This window comes from Trifolium pratense, linkage group LG2 (assembly GCF_020283565.1).
Source record: "Trifolium pratense cultivar HEN17-A07 linkage group LG2, ARS_RC_1.1, whole genome shotgun sequence".
NCBI lineage: Eukaryota > Viridiplantae > Streptophyta > Magnoliopsida > Fabales > Fabaceae > Trifolium > Trifolium pratense.
The window spans coordinates 74,131,213-74,156,830 of NC_060060.1; the positions used below are offsets into that span (position 1 = coordinate 74,131,213).

At 30.5% G+C, this 25,618-nt stretch overlaps 3 protein-coding genes across 3 annotated transcripts; 2 read left to right on the forward strand and 1 right to left on the reverse strand.

The window, feature by feature from the left end:
* The first annotated feature begins 4,432 nt into the window (after positions 1-4,432).
* Positions 4,433-7,812, forward strand: LOC123909895 (tryptophan synthase beta chain 1-like). Its single transcript, XM_045960824.1, has 5 exons — positions 4,433-4,945; positions 5,051-5,410; positions 6,146-6,579; positions 7,138-7,232; positions 7,349-7,812. Exons 1-5 carry the CDS (start codon positions 4,631-4,633, stop codon positions 7,528-7,530), a joined length of 1,386 nt encoding a protein of 461 aa, XP_045816780.1. The 5' UTR covers positions 4,433-4,630; the 3' UTR covers positions 7,531-7,812.
* A 2,528-nt stretch (positions 7,813-10,340) lies between these two features.
* On the forward strand, positions 10,341-12,131 carry LOC123908303 (uncharacterized GPI-anchored protein At3g06035-like). The gene is made up of 2 exons (XM_045958908.1): positions 10,341-10,556; positions 11,392-12,131. Exons 1-2 carry the CDS (start codon positions 10,478-10,480, stop codon positions 11,895-11,897), a joined length of 585 nt encoding a protein of 194 aa, XP_045814864.1. The 5' UTR covers positions 10,341-10,477; the 3' UTR covers positions 11,898-12,131.
* Positions 12,132-23,602: 11,471 nt separating this feature from the next.
* Positions 23,603-24,646, reverse strand: LOC123905430 (protein FANTASTIC FOUR 3-like). The gene has a single exon (XM_045955025.1). The coding sequence runs from the start codon at positions 24,644-24,646 to the stop codon at positions 23,603-23,605; it is 1,044 nt and encodes a 347-aa protein (XP_045810981.1).
* Positions 24,647-25,618: the final 972 nt, after the last annotated feature.

A 25,618-nucleotide genomic window follows, 5' to 3' on the forward strand; every position in this document is an offset into this window, starting at 1 on the left:
ATGATAGAGTATCTTTTATGTCCATTGTCCTGTGAAATATGAATATAGTCCAGTAATATAGAGTATTATTTAAAGAAAAACTTCTATATGTTCATAAATCTTAGCTCAACTCGGCTTCTCTCAACTTATATTTATGAATTTCCAATAACTATTTTTATTTTTTCTATCTAAAAAGAAGACAATTTCTATCTCGACATATGAAATTATATTTCAATATCAGAATCTAAACGTTTGACATATGATTAAAAGGCCTAAGCAAGTCACTCCAATTACACCTGGCATGAGATTTTTTTCAAAAATATCTTAACATGAATAATATAACATTAACTAAAAACTAGGTTTCGACCTCTTTTTTGAGGCAACAAAGTTTAGGTCTAAACCTAATGTTTCACCCGTCTAGACCTTGGGTCGGTTGGAGGAAAATTTAGGAAAGAAAAAAACATAGAAGAATTAAGGGGTAGAGTAAACATGATCAAAATTCTTATGATCAATTTTAGCTTATCTAAAAATAGAGGATTTTTTTTTTTGGTTTATAAGCCATTAATCCACAGTAGAAAAAAAATTCAGATAAAAATATAAAGGCATCAAAGAAAAACATGAAGGCCTCTAAAAAAATTATAAAAATAAGACAATAATTTTACAACTCAAAAATTCAAGTAATTATAACATTTGAATATCTGCATATGAAAACTAGAATTAATAAAATTTTATTTTAGATCAATAATTTGAATATTTGCATATCTGCATATATTTTTTCAAAAAAAAAAAATCTTAATTTAAATATGCTTTAAACCTCATTTAGTGTTGCATGACTCTAAAATTAAACAACATGTTTTAAATTTTTTTGAGAAAAACATGTTTTAAATTTTGAAGTCACGTTTTCCCTGCAGTATAATCTAAAAGGTACACACAAACATACACCAACCGCGTGTGCTACCCTACCACCAAGTGACCAATGCGAATGGGGTCACAGTCAAACACTATTCAGCTGAGTATAAATAGAAGGTATGGTATGGCTAAGATTCAGAACCACAAAAAATAACATAGGATAAGAATTTTAAGAAAATTTAAAATATTCATTAATAGTGAAATGTCAAATACTCTCGTGAAATTTCAAAATTCGTTAAATACTTTTTGAAAATTTGGAAATAAATAAATACCCCTAAAATTGTAAAACGTCAACCAAATTGCCATCTGCTTCGTTTATTCCGTCTATTTTAAACAGGGAAAGAGACGAAAAGATGGATGAGACAAGAATTGATAAATAGTATGATGTTAATGATTGATGTTTCTTGTCTGGTTCTGAATCTGATCGATGACTCAGATTGGTCTATTGGGTGGTTAAAACCTCTTGGTTCTGATTTTGAAAACAATGATAATGATGATGAGAATAATTATGGTGATGATAGTTTTGCTGTTTTGGTTTCTTGTTATTCACCTGGTTGCAAGGAGGTTGAAGGCTCAAACAATGAAGATGGAGATAGAGTGCTAATCGGATGCATATTTCCCCTTACCTTTTTTATAAATGGGCGTGGGATCCCGACATATGCTTGTTGTAGCTTTCTTCTTTTGTATTCTTGCTTCCTCTCTTGGTATATCTTATGCCATGTATGAGGTTTGTTAATAAATTTTTTGGTGTTAGAAAAAAAAGTGTTTTTGAAGGCTCAAAACATACGGATTAAACGGAGCATGAGGCAATTTGATTGACGTTTTATAATTTTATGAGGATATTTGACTATTTTCAAATTTCAAAGGGATATTTAACGAATTTTGAGATTTCAGAAGGGATATTTGACATTTTACTCATTCATTAAAATCATTATTTTTGTCATTTAAATATTTAATAAATATGATGACCCCATGCAAGGGATAAGTTTAAGGTTAAGGTTCCTCAATTAACCAATTATTACTTATACACCTTTACCCAGCTTAAGGAATGTATGGCCACATAAATCGGATTTGGATCCTCTTCAATATTTTCTCTAATATTATCTCTTATTTTCTTTATTCAATGATTGATAAATTATAAAAAGCAAAAAATATCTAAGAAGAGAAAGAAGAATAGTGAATCAATAATTAAGATTACAATCACATGACCAACATGAGAGGGAAAATTGATGGCATCCAAGTCCATTCAAAATCACATAAACAAATACCACAAAATCACATTTTCTAAAAAAAAAACATATTGAGTAAAAAAAACATAAAATAACATAACCGGATTATCCTGATCTGTTACAAGATCCGGCTGTAACAGTAAGAAAATCCAAATCCCACCAAAATGTCTTGATTTAGTACTATTGAAGTTAGGAGAAAGCTAACAAAATGTCTCACACATGTTAACAAACTCAATAAAGAAATATCCACCAAACAATCTATACATTCAACCTTGTAAAACTCAAGATATTTTTTTCAATGTAATTTTTCTACTTTTATGTTCCTTAACAAGTGTTCTTTTTACACCCGTCAAAATAAAAAAATGTGTCCTTTTTACACATGTTAGCGAGACCAATTAATTATTCTTGTGCCATTTTTTTTATTTTTTTTGGTAGAGCGTGCCATTTTATTTTATTCCCTACATATATAGTAGTGTAAATTTGAATAAAAGTTAAATAGAGACAAATTTAAGTGAGAAAAAGATAAAAACACCCTAGTTGATAGTGCAAATGCAGAAAATGTAAGAAATTTAAATGAACTTGCATTCTCTGAACCCTAATTCCGTCTCTAGTTAAAATTTTTATCATGCGATCAAAATGTGTTTATTATCATTAATTTAGTATTAAACATGAATAACCAAACATGGATTGAAATGTAATAATACTTTTTTAAGGTAGGTCTAAACTTATTTTTAAAAGTAAGCTTTTAAGTTTTGTCATATTTCTTCGACTTAAGAAATTATAGAGTATCTTTTATGTCCATTGTCCTGTGAAATATGAATATAGTCCGGTAATATAGAGTATTATTTAAAGAAAAACTTCTATATGTTCATAAATCTTAGCTCAACTCAGCTTCTCTCAACTTATATTTATGAATTTCCAATAACTATTTTTATTTTTTCTATCTAAAAAGAAGACAATTTCTATCTCGACATATGAAATTATATTTCAATATCAGAATCTAAACGTTTGACATATGATTAAAAGGCCTAAGCAAGTCACTCCAATTACACCTGGCATGAGATTTTTTTCAAAAATATCTTAACATGAATGATATAACATTAACTAAAAACTAGGTTTCGACCTCTTTTTTTAGGCAACAAAGTTTAGGTATAAACCTAATGTTTCACCCGTCAAGACCTTGGGTCGGTTGGAGGAATAGACCTTAGGTATAAACCTAAAGTTTAGGTATAAACCTAAAGAGTGCGGATCGGATGCATATTTCCCCTTACCTTTTTTATGAATGGGCGTGGGATCCCGACATATGCTTGTTGTAGCTTTCTTCTTTTGTATTCTTGCTTCCTCTCTTGGTATATCTTATGCCATGTATGAGGTTTGTTAATAAAATTTTTGGTGTTAGAAAAAAAAGTGTTTTTGAAGGCTCAAAATATACGGATTAAACGGAGCATGAGACAATTTGATTGACGTTTTACAATTTTATGAGGATATTTGACTATTTCCAAATTTCAAAGGGATATTTAACGAATTTTGAGATTTCAGAAGGGATATTTGACATTTTACTCATTCATTAAAATCATTATTTTTGTCATTTAAATATTTAATAAATATGATGACCCCATGCAAGGTATAATTGTTAGCAGCCAACCCAAAGAGCGTGCCTCCGCTCTGCTGTGGTTACTAGGGATAAGTTTAAGGTTAAGGTTCCTCAATTAACCAATTATTACTTATACACCTTTACCCAGCTTAAGGAATGTATGACCACATAAATCGGATTTGGATCCTCTTCAATATTTTCTCTAATATTATCTCTTATTTTCTTTATTCAATGATTGGTAAATTATAAAAAGCAAAAAAATATCTAAGAAGAGAAAGAAAAATAGTGAATCAATAATTAAGATTACAATCACATGACCAACATGAGAGGGAAAATTGATGGCATCCAAGTCCATTCAAAATCACATAAACAAATACCACAAAATCACATTTTCTAAAAAAAAAAACATATTGAGTAAAAAAAACATAAAATAACATAACATACTATAAGAATTAAAAAATAAAAAATAAACATAACATACTAAAAGGTATATATTTTGTTGTTAATTATTGATTAGATACGAATATTTTTTTAGGTTAGTCATAAGAGTGATTAATTTTTATGATTTTCTTTTTGAAGCAGATTATTTTTTTTATGTTATTTACAATTTACATAAAAATTATTTTTTTTATTATTAATAAAATGTTTTTTTTTACACAAAAAAAGTTATTCTTTTTAAATTTTTTGTGTTTTTAAATTAAGGAGTCCATTTTTAACTTTTGAAACGAAACTTCAAATTAATTGGTACCGACGCAGAATCACAGCCACACACTATCATTTTAAGAAGGTATAAATAGAAGGTATGGATACAGATTCAGAATCACAAACAAATAGAAGCACAAAACATAACGTACGATAAGAATTTTAAGAAAATTTAAACCATTCATTTTTTTGAATATTTTTTTTATCACTATTTTTTATGGCCACGTGCAAATTGCAAGGTACAATTGTTAGTAGCCAATTGATAAATAAAAAAGTACCCAAAGAGCGTGTCTCTGATGTGGTTACTAGGGATAAGTTTAAGTTTAAGGTTCCTCAATTAACCACAACTTCACCTTTGCCCATACTACCCTTGATAGAGAAGACCAAGGAAATTATTGTAGAAACAGAGAGTACCAATTCTGCTGGAAAATTTGGTAGATTTGGAGGCAAGTTTGTACCTGAGACACTTGTTATTTGCATGAACCAGCTTGAAGCTGAGTTCAAAAACGTCCTACGTGATCAAGTTTTTCAGGTAATTAACTACTTTCTTCGTTCTTTTTTAAGTGTCGTTTTAGAAGTTTTTTTTTTCCTATTTAAGTGTCATTTTGATAATTTAAAGTTCATCTTGTGCTAATAGGCAGAGCTAGCAACAGCGTTAAGAGACTATGTTGGTAGAGAGACACCTCTATATCATGCTCAACGGTTGTCCGAGTATTACAAAAACAAAAATGGTGGCATAGGGCCTGATATATACTTAAAAAGAGAGGATCTAAATCACACTGGCTCTCACAAGATGAACAACGCGCTTGCACAAGCTATGATTGCCAAGCGCATCGGTCTAAAAAGTGTTGTTACGGCTACCGGTTCCGGACAACACGGGCTTGCCACAGCTTCAGCATGTGCAAAACTTGGTTTAGAGTGCACGGTCTTCATGGCTAGCAAAGACATGGACAGACAATCATCTAATGTGCGATTGATGAAGTTGTTAGGCGCAAAGGTAATCAAACTTAACATTTTATGTTTTTCCTAGTTGAAAAAATCAAATAATTACACCATTTACATTTTTCAAAATAAATAAAGGGTTAAATAAGTTTTTAGTCTCGAATTTCCTTTTGAATCCCTATGAAAAGTTTCAGCAACTTTTAGTCTTCTAAATATTTTCAATCACAATTTTTAGTTCTTAATTTTAATCTAACTCTTATAAAAATTAATTTTTTTTAACATAAGATGAATTATTTATGAATTTTTTAGCGCAAATAGCTTAAAAATTCATATTTAATTTATCCCTTATTAAAAATATTAAATTTTTGTAACAAAAAAATTCAATAATGTAAGAAAAAATATTAAATTTTTAACATGATCGCAAAAAAAAAAAATCAAAATTTTAAATGATATACATGAGTTGACAGGACCAAAAATAACGACAGAAGAAGAAAAACAATTTGACCTACTATAAGGAGGAAGACATGAAAAGTTCTGAATTCAAATTCTGATAGAGTTATGATTAGTACGTATAACTAATAAGTAAAATCCTCCTTAATAAGCCAAAATAGAGAGTAGTCCCATAGTTGGTTCCAAAAGGTTGAGACTCTAATTAATATCGTGTCTTCAAAAAATAAAATAAGATGAAGAAATATTTTTAGAATTAGCTAGTGATATTAATGGAGAAGATATACACAAAATAATCACTTTATAATTAGATTAATAATTCATTCATGTATTCATCAAATAGGTTGAAGCTGTTAATGGAAGTTTCAAAGATGCATCATCAGATGCGTTTCGTTGTTGGATAGGAGACTTAGAAAACAGTTACCATTTAACAGGTTCAGCTGTGGGACCACACCCATGTCCCACCATGGTACGTGAGTTTCAATCAGTGATTGGAAAAGAAACAAGAAAACAAGCATTGGAAAAATGGGATGGAAAACCAGATGTTGTTGTTGCATGTGTTGGAACAGGATCAAATGCTTTGGGTATGTTCCATGAGTTTATATATGACACTGATGTTAGATTAGTTGGAGTTGAAGCAGCTGGTTTGGGGTTAGAAAGTGGAAGACATTCTTCTACTTTGGCTAAAGGAGAAGTGGGTGTTTATCATGGTGCTATCTCTTATTTATTGCAAGATGATGATGGACAAATTATTCAACCACACTCAATTGCTGCAGGGTAAGTCACACCAAAATTCACCGGAAATTCCTGCAATAATTCACAGGTTTCACACAGTTTTACATTTTAATCATCCATTTTAGATTGAACGGTTTAGAATAACGTGGTTGCAAAATCACCGTAAAAGATCTTGACCACACATTTGAAATCGGATTATCCTGATCTGTTACAAGATCCTCCTGTAACAGTAAGAAAATCCAAATCACACCAAAATGTCTTGAAGTTAGGAGAAAGCTAACAAAATGTCTCACACATGTTAACAAACTCAATAAAGAAATATCCACCAAACAATCTATGCATTCAACCTTGTAAAACTCAAGATATATTTGAATAAAAGTTAATTAGAGACAAATTTAAGTGAGAAAAAGATAAAAACACCCTAGTTGATAGTGCAAATGCAGAAAATGTAGGAAATTTAAATGAACTGCATTCTCTGAACCTAGTTAAATTTTTTATCATGCGATCAAAATGTGTTTATTATCATTAGTTTAGTATTAAACATGAATAACCAAACATGGATTGAAATGTAATAATACTTTTTTTTAAAATTATTTGCAGGATGGAGTATCCAGGAGTTGGTCCAGAGTTGAGCTTCCTAAAAGAAAGTGGTCGTGTAGAGATTTGTGTTGCAACCGATGATGAAGCTCTTGATGGTATGCATACTATTTTTATTTTTATTTTCATTTTGTTTTGAAAAATATGAATGGATATATTTATAACCCAACCATACACACATATATAAACAATTTCTTGTACTATTAATTTGCAGCATACGAAAGATTATGCAAATTGGAGGGCATATATCCATCTCTGGAGGCCACACATGCATTTGCAATATTAGATAAATTGATCCCTTCTTTACCAAAGGACAAAAGTAAGGTTGTTGTGAATTGTAGTGGACGTGGAGATAAAGATGCACCTATAGTCTTCAATCGTAGAGTACCCGCATGATGGAAAATGAAAGTGTATTATTATTAGTTTATGTATCAAACTGAGTTATCATAATACTCTGTTTGTTAATTAGGAAATGAAATTGTATTCAGGTCTGTACCAAAAAAAAGAAAAAAAATATTGTATTTAGGTTGGAATACCCATTATAATCTCTTTTGTATCATTAAACCAAATAATTAAGATAAATTCATGACTTACATATATTATTTAATATGTTAAATAAGTAAAGTTTTTTTCCAAAATAATATGAGTCCCTTAAATTATAGTCCCGTCTCTTTCAATAAGGCTCATGGAGTTGGGGGTAATCGGGTTCTCACACCGAAGCGTAGGATCTTATGATCTTCAGACAGGGCAAACAAACTCCGATCTTGTTTCGTGTCATTGCCGTCGACGTGAACCGTCGCCGACTATGATAAATATTTGTCCTCTCTCATTTTCGTTCACCTCTCTCTATCTAAACCCTATATTTCATTGATTTTGAACTATAATTTTTCGTTCAACTTGATAACTCCGTTATTACACACTAAAAATGACATATTCAAGGGAGTTTAGAGGACCTTTTGATGAGATTTTAAGCTTAGAATAAGTGAAATTCATGGTTTTGAAGAGTTGGTTTATGTGAAAGAAATAAGGAAAAACTGTCAAAAAGTGTTGCGGAAAGTCTAAAAAGCTGTCGAAAGTGTTGCTGAAGGCCTAAAAAGCTGTCAAAAGTGTTGCTGGAGGCCTAAAAAGCTGTCAAAAACTGTTGCTGAAAGGGTCGCGCCCAGGCGCAGGAGGGCTGCGCCTGGCGCAATTCTGCATCATTTTTTCACATTTTCTTGTTGTTTGCTGCGCCTAGGCGCAATGCTGACCCTGTTGACCCATTTTTGCACTATTTAAAGAGGAAAACACCCATTGAAAAGGGGTTACGCATTTTTGGATCAAAATTGAAGATTGGAGCTCAATTGTGTGATGAACTCAATAGTTGATTTGTCATGAAAATGGAAATTAGCTATAGACCTAAGAATGATTGAACAATTGATAATCACTTTAGAGATTTAGGTTTATTGATTGTGATTTAGGAATCAATGCTTGTGAAAACCTCACTTAAACACAAATTCACCCAAGAGATTGGGGAGTTGTGATTAAGTGAGAGGATTATTATCCAAGAGATTGGGAATAATCATTTTATTGAATCAATCTTGAAACTAGTTGAGTAATTCATGAGTATATAATATGATTCACCAAACAAATTACTATGAGATGAACCGAAAAGATCCAATCGCCCGCCAACCGTTCGATAAAAGTCCAATATTCGTTTTCAACAAATTCTTATGAACAAATCTCCCCAATTATTCTTTTATTTTCTTTTATGCATTGATTTAATTGTTTTGGTTCAAAGTTAAACAACAATCCTCGTAGACACGACATCTTAATTACTACTTGACGATAATTGTATACTTGCAATTTATCTATCACAACTCATCTTTTGTGATGATAAATGATGCATAAACTTTTTTTTTAGTGATGCATCATGCATAGGTCTTTAGTTATTTTAAGAAAAAAAAATGTACGGAATTTATTTTATGAACTTAGTACTTGGTTGTTATGAACTTTTGGAATGATAATTATGAAATATTAATCCTACCAAGTGTCTCAATCCTTACTACATTGGTCAGGAGGGACATCCAAGAGGTACTTATATATTACGGTTATGGGTGTACGTGGTTGGGTTGGGTCGGATTTGGCCTAATCTGTTACATAACCCGTTCAATATTCATTGGGTTGGATTCATCATCAAATCCGCACTTTCGCTATCAAATTCAAACCGAACCACCCCGATTATTAATGATTGGGTTGGGTTGGCTTCGCAGGTTGTTCATAAAATTAAAAATCTTTTTTTTATTAAAATGATACATACATTTTTAAAAACTTATAAAAAAACCTATAATACAATTTATGAATTTAACACAATTTAACACATTTCTAACATTACATTGAATAAAACACACTCATTTAACTTTAAATAAAAATTTATCCTTAATCATAACACTTAATAAACTAAATAAGAGTAGCAAATTCCCAAAAAATACATCATTTTCATGACCGGATTGGGTACACGGGTAGACTGATTCAGAAACTCAAATCCAATATCCGAATTGATTGCTTGTGGGTATGGTGGATTGAGTCGAATTCTACCCACAAATAAACTGGTTCAGTAAATAATGGGTTGGATTGAGCCGAATTCTACCCGCACACATGAACACCCTTAGTTACGGTAATTTCTTTTATCATATTCTATTACTGATGGGTTTGTCAATGGATGTACTCGGGAATTTCACGAGACATTTGGTAGGGGTGTTCATGGTCCAAAACTGAACCAAACCACTTTCATCTAAAATCGGTTAATTTTATAAAACTGATTCAATTCGGTTCAGTTTAGAACCGGTTGAAAACCGGTTTATAATAAAAAATTGATTTTCTTAATCCATTTTAAAATTTGTTTTTATTGAAATGGTACTAAAAAAAATATCATTTATAAAATCTATCTAACTTTTTTAAAAAAAAAAATAGATAATAGATAATAATGGACGAATTCAATCTAACTAGCTTTTTTATAAAATTGAATGGATCATGTATTTATTTTTGTAAGATTTAATGAATTAAATTTATTTCTTCTAAAATATATACAATGATATAATAAATAAAATATGATTATAATTATTTTAAACCATTTTAGTATACTGGTCTTTGCAATCGTGCCAAAGATTAAGATACTCTTGGTTTAACAAAATAAAAAAAAAAATCAAAGACGGCCAAAACGCTGTCGTTGCCGACGTGTTTTCTTTCTTAAACTTGTTTGGTGGTTTTTCTCTGCTGTGTACAGCTTATAGCTTTCACTTTCTCCTTTTTCACTTTGAAAGCAAAATTCAAGTCTCTTCTTCTTCAAACTTCAAACTTCAAAATAATGGCGTTTTTCCGCTTCTCTCTTGTTTTCTTCATTTCTTCAATTCTCTTATTCAATCACTCAGTTAAATGCGACAATGGTAACTACTACTCTCTTTCTCTCAATAGCTTTCACTTTCTTCTACTACATTTTCGTTTCTTAATAATAGTCAATGTACAAGAACTAGATCTGATTCGGAATGCGCTTTATAGTATTAAATAGTATAGATTTTCAAAGATCTGCTTTTTTTAAGAGCTATATTCATTTTAATTTTGATTAAATTATATTTATCCCAGTGAAATGTTGTTACAGATCACAATGTTAAATTGATCTGTTTGGATTCATGTGATTATTAACTAATGTAGTTAGCCTAGTTGTTTTGATGTATTGTAATCAAGAATTAAGTTAGAGACCATTTGTGTTCCATTGAAACCTTTCTTGCAAATAGATACTATCATATAGGGTTATAGGATCTGTTTTGATTGACTTATTTGAGCTTATCTACCGATATAAACACTAATGAGACTGTTTGGGAGAGATATTATGTAAACAACTTATGATGTGCCCACAAGCAGTTTTCAGCTTGAAGCTTTTCAGGATAGCTTATGAAAACGGCTTATAGCTTAGCCTTATATGAAAACAATTTGACTTTATTTTATCTTTAGTTATAGAATTAGCTTAATTGGTAATTGAGTATTACGTTGTAAGTGCTTAATTAAATTGTTTATCTATACAGAATCGTAGTGTATTTGGATTTTAGTTTGATAAAGTACTTAAACTCGTGCTTGAGGGAATCCATTACCCTTGGTTGATTCAATCAAGTGTAAATTGGGCCTCTTTCAAGCTGAAATCCAAACACACTAATTAATAATTGTGTGCATTGAAGCCTACATTTTGAAACTGTACTTAGTACTTACCTTAACATTCCCCTGCAGATGAGGAAGATGTTCTTTTTCAGGGAGTCAATGAATACCGCGCATCATTAAACTTGACAACTCTAACAAAGAATGAGAATGCTAATTGTTTGGCGGAACAAATAGCTGACCAGTTCAAGAATCAACCTTGTACAAATACCACAGGTGCTAACACAGTACCAGGTACTGAGCCTCAGTTTGCCAACTATCCAGAACTTTTAACTAAATGCCACTTAAATATTTCCAACACAAGGGATGGATCGATAATGCCTGCTTGTGTTCCTGGCCTTGTTCCGGGCATTGTCCTCACTAATTTCACGAAATCTCTCTACTCCCAAAATCTCAATGACACGAAGTTTACTGGAATTGGGATTGGTTCAGAAGATAATTGGATCGTTGTTGTACTGACCACAACCACTTCTGATGGAAGCTTTCTTCCTGATACTAGTGGTGCCAATTTTATTTCCACAATTGGATTGGTTTACTGCTTAATGCTCTTGTTAGTTGGTAACATTATCATGTTCTGAGCAAGAGCATGCTGTTCGCTGTTTTCAGTGAAGCATAAAGGGTTGGTAGAACAATTGTTTCTTCAATATTTTTAAGTGTCTGTAAAATGCCAGAGTAGGACTATAGGAGGAATTAAAGTGTTCTTTAATCAGGTTGACTTATTGTTGTGACTATAACAATAAAATCCTTTTGTTTGAAAGCTTTAAATTTTCTAAACCGGAACAGAAGGCAATAATATGTTCCATTGGTGGCAATTCGCGAGTATGCTTTATTGCTTATTGTATCCCTATTTTAACAGCAGTTTTCAAAGGCAGTTTTATCTCTTTGAGTTTTAAGCTAATGACAATATGACATTGCTGGAGGTGAACTGACACTCCTAAGGCTTCACAAATCTGATTTTGTTGTGACAACTTCATCGTTATCGCCTTTCCTTTTAATTCGTATTCCTTTTTTTATTTTCTTCATCAACCTATAGTAACTTTGAAGTTTTAAGTCATGCTTAAGTCATTGTGATTTGAGGGGTGAATGTTTGCACCTTCAGCTACAGTTTATTTATGTTAACGAGAACAACTAGGTCTAACTTGAGTTCAGGTTCTCTCCATTTGATAAACTCTCCATTTAGCCGATTGATTACATAGAAGAGTGCCATGTGTAAAAAAAATATTCAATGGTTGTGATCGGTTCCCAAACCATTAATATCTTTTTTAATAAATAAAAAAAAAAAGAAATACTGTCTTTTCTTCTTCTTAAGCAATAAGCACTACTCTTCTTCTTCCTCTCTCTTAATACCGTCTTTGCAGTTGCACAACATTAACCAAAAAACATCTAGTGGAACACTACCATGAGTAATAAGGGTTCAGTGAAATTTCGATTGAGGAGGAAGAACAAAAAATCTCAAAGGTCACTGAAATCTCTATTTGTGATCTAAAATCTGAACATGGAAGAGAAAGAAGAAGATTTAGATTGAGAAAGAAGAAGAACCATATTCTCATTTATGTGATTTTTCATTTTTGGATTTTACAAACAATTTTGTTGATAAAATTTGAAGGAGATTTGGATAATGGGTTTTTCAATTTTGGTTTTACAGTTCCGCGATCTTCAGAGCCGGCCTGCACACATGTGCGGCAAGTGCGACCGCATCGGGCCTCAAAATTTTGAGTGCCTCAACTCAAAATTTTGATGTCCTATAATATTACATATATATTATTTATACCTATAAAATATCAGATGTAAATTAATAGGTTAAATTTTAGGTCCTAAAATAATAGTTATATATTATTAATGTTCATAAAATATCATATGAGTATCAATAGATTAGTTATCTATACTCGGAAATATAGTTCTAGTCCATTTTAATCTTTGCATAAAATTTAATCTTAGATTAAGATGTTCCTTTTTGACGTTATATACAAAGATAATTATTTTGTATTTCTTGTTCTATTTAATTTAATGCAATTGGTTTAATATTGATAATTTATATGATTACAAGAATAAAAATGATTTTTTTTATATTATATAAAATTTAAATCGATAATTTTTTTAAAAAAAAATATTTTTTTTATTAAGGGATCACTTTTAAATTTTGCACAGAGTCTCCTAAAACTCAGAAACGCCCTGGCGATCTTCAATCCATGGTTTTACAAACATTTTTGGATTCTTGTTGTTATTGTTCTTGTTCTTGATGTTGTTGATCTTCTTGGTGTTGTTCTTCAACCACGAAGCTAAGATAACCAGCCCCCGAGAAAATAGCAGAAAGCTAAATTGACCCCTGTACAATGAAAATTTCCATAGAAGAAAAATTCCTTTACAGTATTTTTTTTTATTAAAAAAATATTAATATTTTTGGAACTGATCTGAACTATTAGGGGGCGTTTGTTTCAAGGTTGTTAATTTTACTTCCAGGAATCATATTCCCAGGAAATAATAATGGGAACTTTATTCCCAGGTATTTTAAAAAAAACATGTTTGGTTCATATTAATTACATTCCTAGGAATTACTGATAAAAATGGGTAAAAGAGAAGTTATTGGAAGTTATTTAAAATGTATTCCTATTTTCATGGGAACTTTTCTTTCCCACCCATTTCCTTGGGAATAAAATCATGGGAATAAGAGAAGTTATTGGAAGTTATTTTATTCCAAGGAAACTTCATATTCAGGAATAATTTCATGTCAACCTTGTAACAAACATGGGTATATTTATTCCAACCCATATATTCCCAGGAATATTATTCCTAACCTTGAAACAAACACCCCCTTAAGTGTCTTTTTTACACATGGCACTCATCTATGCAATTAATGGGCTAAATGGAGAATTCATCAAATGGAGGGAACCTGAACTCGTCTAACTTTATTATCTTTGAATTCATTAGTTGGTTCTGAATCAAATATAAGTGCAGTCTTATTTCAACCCAAACAATTCAACACTGTATTCTCAGACAAATATAAACATTTGTATGTGTTGTATAAGATTTGGTTAAACTCTTTATTTTAAAAGATTGTTGGTGATTGACTTCATGAGAGTCTCTGTTATAAGTTACTAACCAAAATAGTTAGAAATTGAAAGTATCAAATTCCTAACTCTACATGATTAATTGAATTAAATTTAAGCTTGAAGTTATACACTTTTTTGAAGCGGAATTTAAGCATGATGTTGCAGCAGTACGAACAGTTAAGTTTTCAAAAAAAAAAAAAAGTTTTTCTATATGAATTTAATGGTTCCTACAACTTCATACTATAAGTATAGCTGCCGTAAAAGATTCAATTTCAAGTTTTTTTCTACAGAAGCGATAAATATACATATATTTTAAAAGTAAAAAAGGGTATAAAAACTACTACTCTGTCCCAAAATATAAGGGAAAATTGGTCAAAGAAAGTTGATGTATTTGGTTAAAAATTTGGACTAGATACATCAACTTTAGTTGACCAATTTTCCCTTATATTTTGGGACGGAGGGAGTATGTTGATACTTCAAAAAGGCTATCTAAAAAGTACTCTAATGAAATATATTAAATAAAAATAAAATAAAAAGGATACAAAGGAACAGAAGCCGTAAAACGTATTTAGTATCTCATTTGTTAAATTTAAACTTCTCTTTAGATTCAAATTTAGACTTTGAATCAAATACTAAAGACCCCATTAGCTGCATTCTACGAACGTGAATCGTGAAAGTCATATTTCCAGAAATCATGTGGATTAATGGAAACCAAATTGTTTCAAACATAAATAAGAGAAATTGGTTATTTCTTTGACCCTTTTAGGTGCTAGTTGTTTTCATGCTTACTTTTATACTCAAATTGTGGATTTAGAACAGTCTCTTAATTATGCAAAAGAAGAAGAAAAAAAAGTCTCTTAATTGTACCTAAAAAAAAAGAATAGTCTCTTAATTTATGTTGAAATGTGATGCATTTGTGACGTCAAAAAGACCACACACTGTATATGTGTGAAGGTAAGGTCGGTCAAAGGGCTATGCGACTCAAGTAAGGGCTTTAGACCCTAAAAAAACAAAAAAAAATTAGTCGGAGAAAAATGTCTCATACAAGTGATAAGCTAAATAGTCTCTAAAATCATAAAAAGAAGTTTAAGGTGAGGAAAAAAGCCTCCCATTGTGAGTCAACCATTAAAAAACTTGATAATTCCTAATTTTTTGCTTGATCGGATTCTTACGAGAATTCCATCATCTAATTCCTTTGTTTTAATAAAAAATATTATTATTAGAACAGATAAAAAAAAAAATTAAGTTTGCTTTAAGCCTCATATTGTGTTTGGTCGGTATTAATGTGGGTAATGAGAAAGGATAAGGAGGAACTGCTTCAATTCCCACATGTTCTACGGGTAATCTTTTGTGCATCAAAAATTAAGGATAATTTGGATTATTAGACCATGCTTGCTTAATTTCCCTTGAACAAAGATTATATTATTGAAAAATCAAAATTATTTCTTTTTGTTCCCTAAGGCGATCTATTTGGGATATTCCCACTATTTTCAAATTAGTGTTTTAGTCAAAAAAAAAAAAATCACAAAAGTTGGACCTTTTTGCTCATATATTTTTAGTCACACTTAGTGTTGATCAAAGTTGTCAGCAGGACCCCCAACAATGAAATAACATGTTAAAAGAAAAAATTGAAAAAAGGGGCTGAATTTTGAATTATTATGTTTAATATTATAAGAAAGACCAAAGTTAATGATAAGATGTTTTGTGCCGGTGGAGCAGACACATCTTTTTTTTCTTCTTTCTTTTTTGTTTGTATTTAGTAGAAGAAAAACTCTTGACGTGAGAGACCAATATTCTGGGAATATATCAACGTGATATATGTGGAAAAAGATGCATCAAAAATATCATTTCATAGATACGGTGAGGTGAGAAAAATCAACAAGAAAGAAATAACATGAAAAAGTTGTCACTTACTAATGCGGTAGAGTTAGTAGACCATTTATTTATCAAATGAGGGTTTCTGCTCACATCCTTGCATGTGCGGTGACATCGAGTCTTAAAATTTTAAGATTAAAATCATTTTGAGGATTTCAAAATTTTGAAACCCTGTAATTTTTTTACTAAATTATAAAACTAAATTTTGAAACCCTATAATTATAGAACTAAATTTGTGTGAACTTGGGCAAAGAACCAAATTCACTTTGTGCTTTTAAGTATAAATCTCGCATACAATAGAAATTAACACTCGTACATTTGATTTTTTCTCTTTAGGCTTCTCATGGTTCTTTTTTCTCCCTGAAATTTACTTTTTGGCCCTTTAATAAAAACTTCGGTTGCTACGAACCGAATTTTTTTTGCCTTGAAAAAAAAACCGGTTTCTGTTAACCGAATTTTTCCTGAATTCGAACTAGAAAAAACTTCGATTTTTGCGAACCGAAGTTTTCAGCAAGGGCAAAATTGGAATATTTAGAGGTATAAAAGATCCATGAAAGCCCTAGAGAAAAAAAACATCTTCTTCTCTAGATATAACCAGTGGCGGCTTGCACACATGTGCAAGGTGTGCGACGGCATCGGGCCTCAAAAATTTGAGGGCCTCGGTTCAAAATTTTGAGATCCTATAATATTACTTATATATTATTTATACCTATAAAATATCAGATGTATATTAATAGATTAATTTTTAGGCCCTAAACTAATAGTTATATATTGTTAATGTTCATATAATATCATATGAGTATCAATAGATTAGTTATCTATAGTCGGAAATATAGTTTTAGTCCATTTTAATCTTTCCATAAAATTTAAACTCAGATTAGGAGGTTCCTTTTTGACGTTATATACAAAGATAATTATTTTGTATTTCTTATCCCATTTGATTTGATGCAATTGGTTTAATATTGATAATCTATATGTTTACAAGAATAAAAATGATTTTTTTATATTATACGCAATTTAAATCGACAATTTTTTTTTATAAAAAAATAAATTTTTTATATTAAGGACCACTTTTATATTTTGCGCAGGATCTCCTAAAACTCGGAAACGCCCCTGGATATAACACTTTTCTATTAACATGGTTTACAGCCCACAATAGTTGATGGTTCTATATTAAAACTATAACTTACTGTATAACAAAAGATCAATTCAGACATGGCACTATGGTCTAGAGCTGTCAAAACGGACGGCCCGATCAAATTCGGGCCAGTCTGGTCGGGCTTCAGGCTTCATCGGGCCGGGCTAAAAAGCCCGGATAAAAAATGGCATTTCTTTTTGGGTTGCAAGATATTTCTTTTATATTTCAATTCTTTTATAGTTGACGTACAAATTTTTTATATTTCAATTTCAAACTCTATGTCAACAATGGCATTTCTTTTTGGTTTGTAAAATATTATTTTTTTAAGCAATCAAATTTTACTGGATAAAAAATGTACGTAGTACAAGATGTACAAAGGGCACTATAAAAGAAACATCAAACAGGTAACAGTAAAAAACTAAGCGGAGGAAAGAAAATACAGAACAACAACTCCTAAGCAACATTACACAAAAATAAATTAGCTTTTGGAGTGAGTTGCATTAATAAATTAGAAAATATTATTGAAATAAATTAGGAAAGATTATATATAGAAAGATTTTTTAATTTGCACAAATAGAATCACATGAGGTTTTAAGTGAATGACAAAATTTCAATCTAATGCGTCAATTAAATCTAGTGATTATTATTAATAGTTCTCATTTCTCACATAATTATCAGTTCTCACCGGATACACTATATATATATATATATCCTACTTGTTTTAGAATTTTATTGTTATATTAATCATTAAACAAGTGTGAGAGTATAGCTGAATAAAACAAGCGTCTGTCCGTGTTGAAAACTTTCTCGTTCTCCATTCATAATCAATAGAAAGAATTTACATTAATTAATTAGTAAGCCTTTTCAGTGATGGTGAAATGTGGGGAACAGCAATGTGTGTATAACTTTCTCTCTTTTTATTTTATTTTTATCAAATATTTCTTTCTCTTAAAACTATTAATTAACGTGGTCCTTACCAAAAAAAAAAAAAAACTATTAACGTGGTTAAATTTTATCCAAAGAAAAAACAGAGAACGTGTTTAAATACATCATCACACTCGGATAGCTACATGCTTATCCATTTCTGTATTGAAAGATCAAGAGAGGTCTAAAAAAACATTTGAGATGTCTATTACTATAATTTATCATTTTTAAGTGCATAAACAATATAAAAAGACATTTTACAAAAAAAATAATGGTAACATTATTTATGCAATAAGATCATATGTGCTGTCTTTTTTGGTTACACACAAAGTGAGATAGGTGTTGTACCATGCATGCATAAATTTATTTGGCATTTGATTAATAAATTTTATCATTGAATCAAATGAGATGTGTCATAACATATTAATCTAATGATAAAATTTATTAATCTAATTATGAAAACAAACATGTACATAATACAAGACTGATTGAGATTGTATATAATTAATTAATATATTACTAGAATAATAATGGTAATTAACTTTGTATATAATTAATTTAAAGCTAGACATTATTAATAAAGAGTTATTCATGAAAAAAAAAATCCTTATTTTCACTTTGTATTTTAAATTAATATGGTCATGAAAACACCACGATATCCAATACTAGTATGGATGGATCCAATATGAGTTTTCACTTTCCACTTTACAATGAGTGAATATAACGTATTGTATACTTTTCTCAAAAATTTTAAAAATAAAATAAAATACTAGTAGCATACTAGCATATATAAATTCTTGAAATACATATAATTTAATTATCAGAAATTAATTTAATTTATCTATTAATTTGAAAAAAATATTCATTTGTCTATTAATTTAATTACCTAATGTATCGGTACATCGGAAATTATCAGATGTATAGTGGAATTTGTCATATAATATAGTGTTATCCGTAGCCAATTAAGGACTGAATCGGTTGACTTCTGGAATTTTGTCCCCTTTGAGTGGGGGGTGGATGTGAGTGGGTGTGGGGTATAAAGCCTCTAAACTCCAGAGGATGAAGCAATGCTTTTACGACAACGATTGTTCCTTTTGTTCGTGACGCCATGGCTAGTTAGACCCACCAATAATTAATGGGGGAAAAATATCTCTCTTTTTTTTTCACAAAAATTTTCTTTACTATGCTCTATCTTTTCCTCGTCTTGGTTGTTTCAATTTAGTAGTTTTCTTTTTCGTTTTAGTTTACGATAAAGCTTAAGATTGAACTCAGACTTTTAATATACTAGTGACTTTACAATTTAGTAGTTTAATTAATTATGAAAATATTTTATGCAAAATTTTGAGTTTGAATTTTAATCGTCTCATTTTCTTCTTATATTTGCTTTGAACATGTGTTATCTATAATTTTTTATTTAAAAAATGAGAATGTAAGTGCATTTGCCATTCAAATGATCAAAAGTTGCTAACTCATTGAATTGTCCATTTGTTGGAAAGCTCATCCATGCATTCCATTCCATCCCTTCAAAATATTCAACATTCTACTTGGAATAATTTGAACAAGTTGTTGGTGTCTTTTATTTCTTTTTAATATATCTTTCTCTCGTCCAATAATTTTTATTTTACAATGGCCTTTCTAAGAAATTGTGGATCGAGGGAATGAAAAGTTTTATTTCCATTACTAACAAACAAAAGTTAAACGCTTTCCAATGCTTAACCATCAAGAAAACCATATACCTCATTCATAAAAATTGATTTAATTCCACTAAAATGCCTTGGGATGGTGGATTATCTCATCTCATGTCATCTGAAATGGGTCTATAATTTAAAATTTTATTTAGCTAAAAAAGTTGTGTTTTAAACTATCTAAAAAACTATTGGTCAAAAAAACTATCTAAAAAACTTTGTAGGCCTATTAGACAAATTGAAGTAAATAATTTTTTGTTCCTATTATTATATTATATTTTTAAATAATATTGGTGTTAAGTTATATATTTACGTACTAAGTTTTTTCAATAATTTACACATATTGACCTACATAATTTTTTAACGTAAATTAAAATGTTATTTGAAAAGAATGTAGCCTTGTTAACTATTAACCATTAATCTAAAAAAATCTATTAACTATTAATCTAAAAATAATCTCATGAATTTAGTTTAGTTGGTAGAAATATCGCATTATATAAATTGAAGTTAGGTTTCAAATTTCAAACACCTGATTTATTCTTTTTAAGGATAAAAATTTTAGTCATTAAATTACTTACGGAGAAAAAAAAAACTATTAATCTAAAAATGTTAGCCCAAAATATAGTTTAAAAAAGATTAGCCTCCGGTCCAAACTAATAAGGCACTAAACTATTTATCAGTCTTTGAACGTGGCTTAGGTTTGCTCCCTAATTACTTGGTGCACCAACAATATTTTAATCTCAAATCTGCAACACCAAACTTCTAAGGTGAGATTGTCCACTTTAAACTTTGTGTGAACTTTCACAATTTTTCATTTATAAACGATATCTCGTTAATTAGATAAAAAAGTGTGTTGTTTGTAACTAATAACAACTTTGATTTTTGAACAATAAAGACTTTTTATTGTACAAAATGGTACCTTGAGTCTCTACATGTCATTTATTAAGAAATTTCTTCCCAAATATTTCAAATAAGTTTATAAAAACCGACATCCTTCACTTAATAAAATTGACATCCTTCACTTAATAATTCGATTTTGATTAAAAGGAAAAGCTAGCATGCATGTCTTGTAGAATCCCAATCCCATCGTTACGATTTTCTCTTACAAACAAGAACAATGTGTCCTATCAGAAGCAATTAAGTGGGAAAAAGCAACGATTATATTACGATGTACTAATAATTTGTTGTGCATTGCAATACTATTTTTCCTGTAAAATCTTGAAAAATGCATGTCATGAATATTTATTTTTAAAAAAAATTCCATCTTTTTAACGTTCACTATTTAAATAACAAAATGGTAAGATAAGAAATTAAAAGGACGCACGAAAAGTATAGAGGACACCGAAATAAGGTCTCATAGTTGATATCTTGCATTTGTGGATTGGATGAAATTCAATGATTTGGTACGTGGATTGTATTGACTGGATAATTTTTAAGAAAGGAAAAAGATGGCACATCGCTTGAGTATCCGGGGTAGTAGATTCTCAACCCCACAATAATTCTACTAGTACTGTGTTTGGTTTTTGTCAATGACATCAGCAGTTTAAAAACTTTGTGTGACCATATATATATTGCCCAAATATACATGCCACTGTTACTAGTTTGGATCATGCCATAAAAAAAGTATCCTTATTATTTTAAACGATCAATGCGTTAATAATTATTAGTATTATAATGGAGGTGAGAATTGAACCATCGACCTTCTTATCATTTCTCTCATTAACTCTCCTCTCCACCTCACTCGAGACACCAAACCGACATTATATCTCCTAGAAAAGTCTTGATTATATTCACAATGTGTCCTCCACCAATTATGTGAGCTGATAATTAACCATATAACAAGTCAACCTTTGCATTTGAGAATTAGTACACTTAGAGTACATAAGAGAGTGGATGAGTTGTCAATGGAATTATGGAAGCATATTGATATTGCTACTACCACTTTTTTATAAGATGAACACCACTCACATAAATCTCTTTCACATAGATATATCCTTACTAGAGGATCAAATACACAATAAAGACATGATTCAATTTTTGATTTTGTTTCAGAGTCATGGATATGTTGGTCCCCCAAATTGGTACGACGGAGATATATTTGGATCCTTTCAAGATGTTCTCAATTTAGTACAGTTCTATGTTTCTTCATGTTATCTCAAAAAGGTTAAAATTTAGGTAGTAAAGTAAATCATATTTACATGTCCCGCCAATATACTTTTTATGAAGACAAGAAAAACGGATTTGGTTGCCGTACTCTCTGTAAGATCAAGTGCTTACCACTGCATCAAAAGTAATTGTTAATAGCGATTCAACTAAATTATGTATGTTTCACATAATGAATTTCTCAAAAAGCAAATGAAAACCTAATTTTTGTCACTACAAGTGCTAGAAATACATTTTTTAACATACATTTCTTAATGGGTGGTGTTAACTTGTGTCATTAGGGCACATGTTATGTTAAGCTATCTAAAAATAGAAATATAGCATTTAATAATACAAAGAATTTAATGTTTAGATAATTGAATACATCACAAGTTCAATAAATGTTTTTCACATTTATCTTCTTAACATGTGCCCTTAACATTCTCCTTTCTTAATAGTTGAAATTCAATTGGGATTCAACTAAATTATGTATGCTTCAAATAGGGTACGTTTGATTCGTAAAACAGCAAGGAGTCAAGGACTGGACATAACAGTACATGACAGAACAAAATACAGGACAAGACAAAATCGTATCGGAGAGATATAGGACGATAATATTTTTATATTCGAAAATAAAATTAGTATTTTCGTATTTTTTATAATAGTATTGTGGACAAAAAGTTGTCTCGTGGTTCAGTGAAGGACAAAAAATCTTGTTTTTGTTATGTCCTTTACTACATAATTTATCAAGTCTCATAACCAGTTTCAAATCAAACATGACACAATAAAAGTTGTCATGTCTCATCTCCTGTTTTTTAACCGATCAAATAAACCCATAAATTTATATTTGATTTAAGTATGAGCAGTTAATTTCACATCGATTATATATAGATGGATGAGCTAAATTTTGAACATGTAAGAAAAATATCTCGTGTATTAACGTTTTAAAATTTGGACGGAAATGTGAGTTCTTCCTCTATTGGTATTATTACTCTCGGTACTCTCCCAAACTCTCCTTACAAGTGGTGTCAAAGTTTCGATTTGGCTTGGTGGGGTATTGTATCATTAATTATATATTGAATTAGTTTTGATATCAAGTGGTTTCAGCCTTCTTCCGGTCGTAGTTTTGAGGATCGAAGCGTGATCTTTTCTACCAAGTTTAGCGCCAATTACCAATAGACCAACCAACGATCGATAATTCTCGCATGTTTTAGTTTCACGGTGTATCTACCATATCTCTATTTATGTGTGTCCAAGAAACAAAGAAAATAACGATATATTAACTAACTACCAACCACAACCATCTTTTAAGAATAAAATACACCGGAATTCATTAATAGTAGGAAAATAAAATCTGGTAGTCAAAACAATAGAGATGTTCAGAAAAAGTACAAACTACAAACCTAAAAATTCTAAAAAAAATTGTTCTACACCATTATTACACAAAGAGATAAATTCAAATGAGAATTTTAGGAAGTTGCCAATGCAAGCCAAAGAGGTTCCCCCCAATTTACCAACATTTCATTGTGTTCATGTTTACCACCTTCTTTGCATCTCTTTCTTCTACTTCCCCTCTCATACTTTTGATGATTTCCCATTCTTATAACTTCATTCCCAACATTCCAACCTTTGCTTTTGTTCACTACACAACAAACATTGACATGTGTCTCTTCTTCTACTTCCTCATTCTCATTATCAATAATATTTTTTTCTACTACTTCCTCATCCTTCACTTCTTCTTGTTCTTCTTCATCTTCGTCCTCCGCGTCTTGTTTTTGTCCACTTATTTCATTTTCAAACTCTTCCTCGCATTCTTGACTTTTATCTTCTTTGGAATGACTCTGAACTTCAGTGTCATTCCAAAAGGAAAGACGAAGGCGTCCATTGCTTCTATCTGCTTGAAAGCAAGAAGCACTGGATGGCACTTTGGTTAGCTCAATCACTAACCTACCATTTTCTCTGTGTGGTTTCACTCTTACTGATTCTGAACCTCTCATACTCTTCAAAGGTGGTGGAAAATTCTTAGTTCTCATTTCACCTCTCAAATTTTGACGTGAATTTTTCCGTTCCTCCTTTTTCTCCAAATTATCTCTAGCTAAGTTTGTTGATGAGAGCAAGTCAATGCTATATTCTGAAATATTACATCCTGTCTCATTTCCTAAATTCTCAGTACAAAGTTCCAAACTCTTGGGACTAAGTTTATGCCATGGAAGTTTCACATTGGGATGAACATATGTGTTTTCTTTAAGACCTTGAGAAGAATTGGATTTGGAAAGTGATTGAATTGAACTCCAACTATCCTCATTGAGATTGGATTTGATAGTTTCAATTTTAGTCAAGTTTTGTTCAAAATGAGGTTTTATGTTTGATTCCCAAAAACATGTCTTGAAAGATAAATCAACGGAATGAGAGGTGAGTGGTTTCGGAGAAGGTAAACGAAGATTATGTAATCTTGATTCAACAAGTTGAGAATCAATACATGAAGGTAAACTGTGGAACATTATTGCAGCCATTTGGTAGCTTGAGTTGTTCAAATCTAAAAGGGTAAAACAGAGTGATGCAGGGGAAAAACAGAGGAAAACAGAGTGTTCTGTTTTTTGTAAGATTTAAGAAAAGCAAGGTTTTTCTTTAAGGTTAGATGTTTGTGTGTTGGATGAAAAGAGAAAGGAATTGGAGAAGAGGCAATGGAAATACATGTGGTAGAAGTGAAAGGGTGGGACTATATTTGTAGTAACCAAAAAGGTGAAGAGGGAGCATTTCATGTCATGTAGGGAGATTATGAATGGTGCCTTTTTGAACCACTAATGTTATTCAATTCTTAATTCACCACATAATAAAAAGTGATTATAAAGACATTTTCAAAATGAGAAAATGGGTAAGTAAACGAATATCCCCTCTCCTATCTTTTAACATTCTGTTTATTGATTAGATAAAATAAAAATCTTGTAAAAAAAAATGTTGAGTAAAAATACGACAGAGATAAATATGATAAAAAAGTTTTGAAAAATATAATACGAAATAAATATGATAAAATCTTGTCATCTTTTATGATTGATGTACACTTGATAAGAAACTAGATAACATTGTTTTCTAGTATATTTTTTTAATGTCGTAAATTCTTAAAAAATAAAAAGAAAATAGTCGCCGTGACCATAAATTAGTTGATAGAAATATTATATGTAATAGGTAAGGATCATAGTTTGAACTCTGACTCACTCACTTATTCACTTAAAAAAAATGAAATTTGAGTCGCTAAACTACTTGAAAAAAGAAAAATATTGTTATTTCAATTCTTTGGAAAAAAAAATGTATATCCCATAATTACCTTTCCAACAATTTAAAGTTTGCAGAAATATAGGTCTTTTATGCATGTCCTTAGGATGAAATCAGTGCATAAAGAGGGGGAGACAAGTGGGATTTAAACTTTCCTGCAAAATAACCCCCTAAGGCATTACTACTAGTAATTTCCATAAGAAAGCTAACCA